Source organism: Loxodonta africana, chromosome 3 (assembly GCF_030014295.1).
Source record: "Loxodonta africana isolate mLoxAfr1 chromosome 3, mLoxAfr1.hap2, whole genome shotgun sequence".
Lineage (NCBI taxonomy): Eukaryota > Metazoa > Chordata > Mammalia > Proboscidea > Elephantidae > Loxodonta > Loxodonta africana.
The window spans coordinates 20,187,662-20,197,633 of record NC_087344.1 but is presented as its reverse complement, the minus strand read 5'-3'; the positions used below and the strand labels follow the sequence as shown (position 1 = coordinate 20,197,633).

The 9,972-nt window shown below is 40.6% G+C and overlaps 1 protein-coding gene across 1 annotated transcript; it reads left to right on the top strand.

The window, feature by feature from the left end:
* Positions 1 to 297: 297 nt before the first annotated feature.
* On the top strand, positions 298 to 1,814 carry LOC100675724 (olfactory receptor 7G1-like). Its single transcript, XM_064280589.1, has one exon. The coding sequence runs from the start codon at positions 384 to 386 to the stop codon at positions 1,413 to 1,415; it is 1,032 nt and encodes a 343-aa protein (XP_064136659.1). The 5' UTR covers positions 298 to 383; the 3' UTR covers positions 1,416 to 1,814.
* Positions 1,815 to 9,972: the final 8,158 nt, after the last annotated feature.

The window sequence follows — 9,972 nt, the reverse complement described above, 5'->3', positions numbered from 1 at the left end:
AAGGAGGTGGTTTGTGGAATTTATCTCCTCATTCCTTGTTTTTAACACATATTTTTATCATCTCTGTTATCCAGCTCCTATCTTGGAAAGACATGGAGTCTGAGACACACACATCACACCATCTCCCTAGTTCATTTATTTTCTCTTTAGAAAGTTGCCAAATATTTACAATGACCACAGGAGCACAGGTAGTATGAAAATACGTATACAAAACCATGACTAACTTTTCACCCCTTTCAAGAACAAATAAATGTTTACACTCAGCTATATTAGATTCAGGTTTTTGTTTTGTTTCGTTTTGTTTTTTAATAAATAGCCAAATAATATGTGTACAGGGGACACAAACTTTCTAGTCTTCTCCATTCTTCTCCTTCCCTTCCCAGATGGCTTTTGCGTCTGGTGATGAAGCTTCTGCTGGTCCAGGGACCATATATTTGATTGTCTTGTCACTCATCTTTTCCATCAGTTTAATCAACAATATGGAACCCAGAAACCAAACAGGAGTTTCAGAGTTCTTTCTCCTGGGACTGGCAGAGGATCCAGAACTGCAGCCCCTTCTCTACAACATCTTTCTGTTCATGTACTTGGTCACCATCCTGGGAAACCTGCTCATCGTCCTGGCTATGAGCTATGATTCCCACCTCCATACCCCCATGTACTTCTTTCTCTCCAATCTGTCCTTTACGGACATCTGTTTAAGTACAACCACAGTCCCGAAGATGTTAGTGAACATCAGTACACAGAGAAACTCTATCACTTACACTGGCTGCCTCACCCAGGTATGTGCTGCCATAATTTTTGGAAGTTTTGAAAATTTTCTCCTTGGAATAATGGCCTATGACCGCTATGTGGCTATTTGTCATCCACTGAGGTACACAGTCATCATGAACCCCCACCTCCTTGGTCTGCTGGTCGTACTCTCTTTGTTCATTAGCATCATGAATGCCTTGGTCCATAGTCTGATGTTGCTGAGACTGTCCTTCTGCACAGACCTGGAAATCCCCCACTTCTTCTGTGAAATTGTTCAGGTCCTCAAGCTTGCCTGTTCCAATACCCTCATCAATAACATCATACTATATTTTATGTCTAGCATATTTGGTGGTATTCCTTTCTCTGGGATTATTTTTTCTTACACTCAAATTGTTTCTTCCATCCTGAGAATGCCATCAGCTGTTGGAAAATATAAAGCTTTTTCCACCTGTGGTTCTCACCTCACAGTTGTTTTCTTGTTCTATGGGACAGGATTTGGAGTGTACATTAGTTCTGCATTTACACACTCTTCCAGGAAGACAACGGTAGCCTCTGTGATGTACATTGTGGTCCCTCAAATGATGAATCCTTTTATCTATAGCCTGAGGAACAGGGACATGAAGGGAGCTGTGAGAAAAATCATTGGTAGGATGCTTTATTTTTAGTGATTGTGTCATCTGCTTCAGGCTTGGGTTTCTAGAATGAGTAAAAGTAAAAGAAATACTGGAGAGTCAGAATTCCTAACTAGATGACATAATGGCTAAGCGTTATAAAAAAGAGTCAAAAACAACCGCTGTATATTAGTCCCCATTTGTGTACTTCTTCATAGCAAGCTCAGAAATGTGTGCCAGTGTCAAACTCAAACTTGTACATACTTGTTTTAAAAATAGCCCACATAATCAGAATTTTACCAACTTACAGCCTTCCTCCCTTACTTATCCCACAAAAATACACCCAGCGTTTGCTATCCATAGATGGGCGAAGACCTGTCGCTATAATGATCCTAATATGCTCTGCCTTTGGAGTACCTTTGACCCAGAGACTCCCCAACTTGCTGCAGTAGGGCTTCTCACAGGGACACATAATCTCCCTCCTTCCTTCTGCACTTCCCTGGGAGTTCTCATCCCTTCTTCCCCTTCTGTTTTCTTCCTGCACCTCTTGCCTCTGGAAGACCTCCTGCTGTGGGAGATTACACCCTACATGCAGCTGTCAATGCATCACACCAATAAAACAGCTTGCTGTTCAACTGCTATCTCATGGTCATAATCTTTTTTCTTGATCATCCTTGAAGTTCATTAAACTCACTACACTAAGTGCATTTCAACTTGGGGTTGAAACCTGACTCTGCTTTTTTGTTTAAATCTCTGCTGTTTCACAAATTATTTCAACTCATTAAACACAGTTTCTTTGGGCAGGTTCCACAGAAGCAGAGCCTGAGGAAGGGCTTTTTATTACAGTGATGTTGCTAGTAGTGTGACCCCAATACCCCGAGCATGTTTTCTCCTTTTTCAAAATGGGCAACTGAGAGCTTAACACAACTAAAAAAGGCCATGATAAATCTATAAGTTATTCTTCCTCTGCCTGCCTCCTTCAGGTACATCTGTTAATGATTTTGTTTTGACCAAATGTTAATGACTTTGGTCTTTGTTTTAAACTGATGCAAATAACCTTTTGTTCTGTCAGGACTACTTGTGGCATACAACCCCCACAGGAAAGCTGGAGCCCAGATATCAGATATGCATATTTTTAGCCTAATAAAGAAATGTCTGGCAGGGGACTACAAAGACACTTGTAACCATTGTAAGATTCTGTATAAGCTCTAATGTCAAAATTGCCCTTCCAGACTCCATAGAGACAGCCTGTGTTGCTGCCAGGTCCCTGGTGATGTATGCATCTCCTTAATAAACTTTCTCACTCTTTCTGACTTGGAGTATGTTTCACTGGCTGGACTGCTCCAGGGAACGGATCCTGATCAGGTAACAGTAGCCTTCTCAGACAAAATCAAGTAGGAGACAATGGACAAGGCAGGGACGGATCTAAAGAGAGTAACTTCAGGCTGATCTAATGGAGAGGTTTGTGAATTGCACCCCATACTAACCTCACTGTGAGACAAGGATGCTGACCTTTCAGGCCCCAATTTAGTACTTACTGAGATCTTTCACTGATAAACTGCCTCTGATAATGGCAACATCGGCATCCACCAGACTCAGTTTCATCACCTACAAAATGATCTCTGTAATTTGAGATGATTGTGAGGTATTTGAATTTCATCAGTGCAGAAGCCTTTGGTTCTAAGAAGAAAAAGAACTGACTCTAATATCCTCAAGCAATAAAGTTATATGTCATTACAAAGAAAGGCCTTCAGAGGTAGGGAATGTACAGGAACAAGAGAGTAGGCTTCATTTAGTCCTCTGTGAGGTGGCTTCATCCTAGAACTGGTTCCCTTTATGGTCGCCTGATTGTTGCAACAGATTCAGGTCTCATATCCGCACATGATGCCCAGAGAGAGAAAACTTGCTGTCCTTCTCTGGGTTTATTGTTACTAGGCATTTCCATGGAATCATCAGAAGACAACCCCTCTGTACTCAGTTGAATAATGCCTCCCCACAAAGATATCCCAATCCCTGGAAGCTCTGAGTTTCACTGATATTATAAGAGGGTGAATGTTCTTGTCTGTGCTTTTGGTGCCACATTTAAGAAACTATTTTCCAGTCCAAGATCATAAAGATTTGCCTCTCTGTTTCCTCCTAAGAGGTTTATAGTTTTAGCCTATGGTCTCTGATTTGATAAACTGATGATGATAGGGAGCTCAAACAAAAATCCAAATACAAACAAAACTTAGATCCATAGTTCTTGGCCAGGTAGTGAGCCAGTTTCACTAGGAAAATCCACTGTTTCTTGGATTTGGCATATCCCATTTTGAGACAGCCCTAATCACTGCAAAACACCAAATTCACCAAACTCATTATAAATATTGAATTCAAGCTTAAAATGCAAAAGGAGTAGAGCTGGAGAGCCTGAGAGGGCTTATCAAGATGACCTTCAGATGCTCCACAGAGGCAGTATGCTGAAAGGGCTTTTATGGACATTACATCTCTGTCCAATGAGAGCTCTGGGGGAAGTTAGTCATTTGCTATTGATCCAACTTCTGATGCCAGGAATTGTCAAAAAACCTAAATGCACAGAGAAACACCAGAAATTAATGTAACAGAATATTTTTGTTGTGAGTAGATATGATTCAAATCAGGCAGCAGTCAACTCAAAAATGTAGGGAAGGTAGGTCAAAGAGGGGATAGTGAAAACAGGTTAGGCAGGTTATTGTCATGTTAATTTCTCAGGAGATAGTATGAGAATACATGCAGGGTTCCAGGGTCAGTCAGTTGTAGCAGCAGAATCACTAAGAAAATGCCATACATTTTCCAGTTAGACTGTGGGTTCCTGCTTCTTAAAACTGGCTGTATGTTGGCAATTCTTTAAAAGAACCTAATACCTGAGGCAAAACAGTCTCCACTAAACTGCTCACTAGGATACTGTTTGACTTGAAGATTATTCCAGGAAAATCAGTTCATTAAAGTCTCAAGTTTCAAAAGAATACCTTAGGGCAAATGGTGTGGATCAACCCAATTCCATGAACCAGGAAATAGATTCCAGGGGAATTAAAATGGTTTGTCAAAAACTGGATGTCCATCTGTAAAAAAAAAAAAAAAAAAAGAAAGAAAGAAAGAAACAGGACCCATACCTCACACCATACACAAAAACTAACATAAAATATATCACAGAACTAAATATAAAGCATAATACTATAAAGATCATGGAAGAAAAAATAGGTGCAATGCTAGGGGCTCTAATGCATGGCATAAATACAACACAAACCATAAATAACAATGCACAGATACCAGAAGATAAACTGGGAGCTCCTAAAAATTAAACACTTATGCTTATCAAAAGACATCACCAAAGGAATAAAAAGAGAACCTACAGGCTGGGAAAACTTTTAGGCTATAACATACTCAACAAGAATCTAATCTCTAATATCTATAGAATACTTCAACATCTCCACAACAAAAAGACAAACAATTCAGTTAAAAGTGGGCAAAGAACAAGAACAGCCACTTCACCAAAGAAGACTTTCAAGCAACTGATAGACACATGAGGAAATGTTAGCAGTTATTAGCCATTAGAGAAATAAAAATCAACACTAAAATGAGATAGCATTTCACACTGACATTAATGGAACTAATCAAAAAATTAAATAACAAATGTTGGAGAAGTTTTGGAAAGATTGGAACTCACATGCACTGTTGATGGGAATGTAAAATGGTACAACCACTACAGAAAATTATATGGCAACTCCTTAAAAAGCTAGAAATAGAAATACATATGATCCAGCAATCCTACTCCTAGGAATATATCCTCGAGAAATAAGAACTGTCCCATGAATAAATATATGCACACCCATGTTCATCGTAACATTTTTCACAATAGCAAAAAGATGGGAACAACCTATATGCCCATGAACAGATGAATGCATAAACAAATTATAGTACATATACACAACGGAATACTATGCAACAATGAAGAACAATGATGAATCTTCAAAACATCTCCCAACATGGATAAATCTGGAGTGCATTATGCTGAGTGAAATAAGTCATCACAAAAGGACAAATATTGTATAAGACCACTATTATAAAAACCCAAGAAAAAGTTTACACAGAAAAAAACAATCTTTGATGGTTAAAAGGGAAGGCTTGAATGGGGAGGGGAAATCACTAACTAGATAGTACCCAGTAGTAGACAAGCATTAACTTTGGTGAGGGGAAAGACAACACACAATATGCGGGAAATCAGCACAACTTGAACAAGGCAAAGTTTTAGAAGCTTCCCAGAAACATCCAAACACTTCAGGGACCAAGTTACTGGGGCTGAGGCCTGGAGACCAGGGTCTTGGGGAACATCTAGGCCAATTGGCATAACATAGTTCATAAAGAAAATGTTCTGCATTCTACTTTGGTAAGTAGCATCTGGGGTCTTAAAAGCTTGTGAGCATCAATCTAAGATGTATTTCTTGGTCCCATCCCATTCAGAATGAAGGAGAATTAAGAAAATCGAAGACACAAGGAATATATTAGTCCAAAGGACTAATGGACCACAAGAACCACAGCCTCCACCATCCTGAGCCCAGAAGAACTAGATGGTGCCTGGCAACAACGATGGACTGTTCTGACAGGGATCATAATAGAAGGCCCCAGACAGAGTGGTAGAAAAATGGTACAAAATAATTCAAATTTCCAAAAAAGACCAGACTTACTGGTCTGACAGGTGCTGGAGGAAGCCCCTAGACTATGGCTCATGGAAACAGTAGTCAAGAAATCAAATGACTCATTGCATTGGACAAATCTGTTGAAATGATCTCATTAAAGTGTTAAAAAACCAAAGTTGTCACTTTGAGGGCTAAGTTGCACCTGACCTAAGCCATGGTATTTTTAATTGGCTCATATGCATGCAAAAGCTGGACAATTAATAAGGAAGACCAAAAAATAGTTGATGCCTTTGAACTATGGCGTTGGCGAAGAATATTGAGTATACCGTGGATTGCCAGAAAATGAACAAATCTGTCTTGGAAGAGGTACAGCCAGAATGCACTTTAGAAGCAAGGAAGGAGAGACTTTGTCTCATATACTTTGGACATGTTATGAGGAGGGATGAGTCCCTGAAGAAAGACATCATGGTTGGTAAAGTATAGGGTCAGAGGAGAACAGGAAGGCCCTCAATGAGATGGACTGACACAGTGGCTGCAACAATGGGCTCAAACATATTGACAATTCTGAGGATGACACGGGACGAGGCATTGTCTCGTTCTGTTTTGTATAGCGCTGCTGTGAGTTGTAATCATTTCAACCTCACCTAACAACAAAAACAATTAATGATCTGATTTAGGTAGTTAAAAACAAAATTTCCACAAGATTAAATTTGTGTATGAAGTCATAAGATTTATTTGATATTCATGATATTCATACAGTAAGTTTCAGGTTCATTCGATGACTCTCAGAAAGAACGAACACAGAGCATTTGCATTTTACAAAATCTTAGGTATATTTTTACATATACGATTGGATGGTGCCATCCAATCAGTCTCCACTGATGGTAACTATCTACAACAAAACGAAACACTGCCCAGTCATGTGCCATCCTCACAATCATCGCTATGGTTGAGCCCATCTTTGCAGCCACTGTGTCAGTCCATCTTGTTGAGGGTCTTCCTCTATTTTGCTGACCCTCTGCCAAGCATTATGGCTTTCTCCAGGGACTGGTCCTTCCTAATAACATGTCCAAAGTACACGAGATGAAGTCTCACCATCTTAGCTTCTAAAGATCATTCTGGCTGTACTTCTTCCAAGACAGATTTGTTTGTTCTTCTGGCAGTCCATGGTTTATTCAATATTCTTCTTAAACACCATAATTCAAAGTCATCAATCCTTCTTATTCATTGTCCAGCTTTCACATGCATATGAGGCTACTGAAAATACCTTGGCCTGGGTCAGGCACACCTTAGTCCTCAAAGTGCCATCTTTGCTTTTTAACACTTCAAAGAGGCCTTTTGCAGCAGATTTGCTCAATGCAATTTTCATTTCACTTCTTGCCTGCTGCTTCCATGGGTGTTGATAAATATACCCATATACATAAACTATCCCTTCACACCTAAAATAGGAGTCAGGTTTCCTAAATTCACTGGTAAGATAGAGTTGCTACCAGTTGTGTTAAAAAAAAAAAAAAATGAAGAAGACTGGAGTCCAGTTGGAGAAGAACGTGTGTCCACATATTCATGTTGTGTGACATAGAGGTGAGCAGAAACAAAGAGAGACGAATCACATGCAGCTGGTCTCACAGGGGCAGGGAGTGGGCCATCCTGAATTCCACATTCTAAAGACTTGGTCTTTCAGGATTTGCGATGCCCTGGGATCAGGATGACAATAAAAGTTTTTGGTTAATGAGAAGCTTTGGAATTTGAGCCCCAGGGATGTAGAGACTGAAAACTGTCTGCATGTGACTGCCCGTGACTCAATATCCCCTCACCCGCAGTCAGGAAGCAGCACACCAGAGACTCTACACACAAGTGATCCTCAAGCTCAGGATCCAGGTGTCCCACTGAGTCTCTCTGCCTTTCCTCAGGACACATCTTCCACCTTCACCATTCAGGGAATGCGTCAACATCATTCTACAGTGATGCCAGCCAGGTAATTAAAATCGCTAGTTGTTTGGAAATAAGGGCAGGAGTTTCCTCACAAGCTCATCCAGGGCAAGCTGTGAAGAGAGTACATGCACAAAATGATTGAACTCAAGTCTCCCATGGACTCCTGCCTAACTATCTTCCATCTTCCTGACATGATTCCTTGTCTCTTTGCACCAATCCCAAGGAACTACAATTCTACCAGTCTCTTACTCTGTCTCTATAATGGTAAAGATCGTTTTCCTCCTGAGCAGAAATTGCCCCTTCTCAAACACGATGACTACCAGAAAATTCTCTGATATTTACTTGCATTCTTGTGGTGGTGAAATAGGAGGGCTATCAGCTTCGCCTTATCGTCCCACTCCTGGTTCTTAACACACATTTGTATTATCTGTGTCACCTGGCTCTAATCTCTGGAAAAAGATGTGGAGTGTCAACAGACTCTTCGAATTCCTCCTTCTGTTTTTCTCTATGATATTACCTTTTTAAAAAATAGTAATGACAATAATTTTGTTGATGCTTCATGTCTGGGAGGCTGTAAATATATTTTTCTTTGTAAAGGTAGATCTTTCCTTGGAGTAGGTGTGTCCATTCACACTTGGATAGAATATGCCTTTTGGGCTGGAATTCTGGACCTACAGGGAAGTCCACCAGAGCCAGATTGTTGTTGTGGCTGCTAGCTGCCAGTTAGTTTGCCCTCAACTCATGGCAACCCATGCTCAACAGAATGAAAAGCCGCCAGGTCCTATGCCATCCCCAAAATCGGTTGTGAATCAAATTGTTTTAATTCATAGGCTTTTCTTTGGCTGATTTTCAGAAGTGGATCACCAGGATTTTCTTCCTATAAAATTACAAAATATTTAAAATGATTATACCAACACAGATGGTGTAAAAAAAAAAAGCACCTTTAACTACTTTCCAGAATAAACAAATGCTGATGCTCAGCTATTGACCAGATTCATGTATTTTTTATTAAATAATCAAATAAGATGCACACAGATGGCACTAACTGTATTCCCCTCCATTCCTCGTGTTCCTGACCTAGATGATGTTTGCCTCTGGTGATGCAGCTGCGGCTGGTATGGGGACCACACATTTGATTGTCTTGTCATCTCATCTTTTCCATCAGATTCATTAATATGGAACCTAGAAACCAAACAAATGTTTCGGAATTCTTCTCCTGACACTGAGAGAGGATCTGGAACTGCAGCCCCTCCTCTGTAGCCTGTTTCTGTCCATGTATCTGGTCACTGTCCTGGGAAATCCCCTCATCTTCCTGGCTATCAGTTCTGACTCCACCACCACACCCCCGTGTATTTCTTTCTTGCCAATTTGTCCTTCACTGACATCTGTTACAGCATCACCACTACCCCAAAGATGCTGGTGAACCTCCAAGCACAGAATCAGAGCATCACATATGCAGGCTGCCTCACCCAGGTCTGCTTTGTCCCGGTTTTCGCTAGTTTGCAATGTTTTCTCCTTGGAGTAATGGCCTATGACCTCTATGTGGCCATTTGTCAACCAAGACATAAACAGTCATCATGAACCATTGCCACTGTGGTCTGCTGATTCTACTCTCAATTTTCATTACCACTGTGGATGACTCGATCCACAGCCTGATAGTGTTGCACCTGTCTTTCAGCACAGACTGGGTAATCTCCTACTTCTGAGAAGTTGTTCAGGTCAACAAGATTGCCAGTTCTGATACCTTCATCAAGAACATCTCCTTATATTTGGCAGCTACCATACTGGGTGGTGGTCCTCTCTCTGGAATCATTTTCTTTTATACTCAAATTGCCTCCTCCATTTTGAGAAAGTCTTCAGCAGGTGGAATGCATAAGGCTTTTTCTAACTGTGGGTCTCCTCTCTCAGTTGTTTCCTAGCTCTATGGGACAGGCTTAGGTATGTATATTAGTGCTGCATTTACACACTCTCCCAGGAAGACTGCAGTAGCTTCAATGATGTACACTATGGTGACTCTCATGATGAAC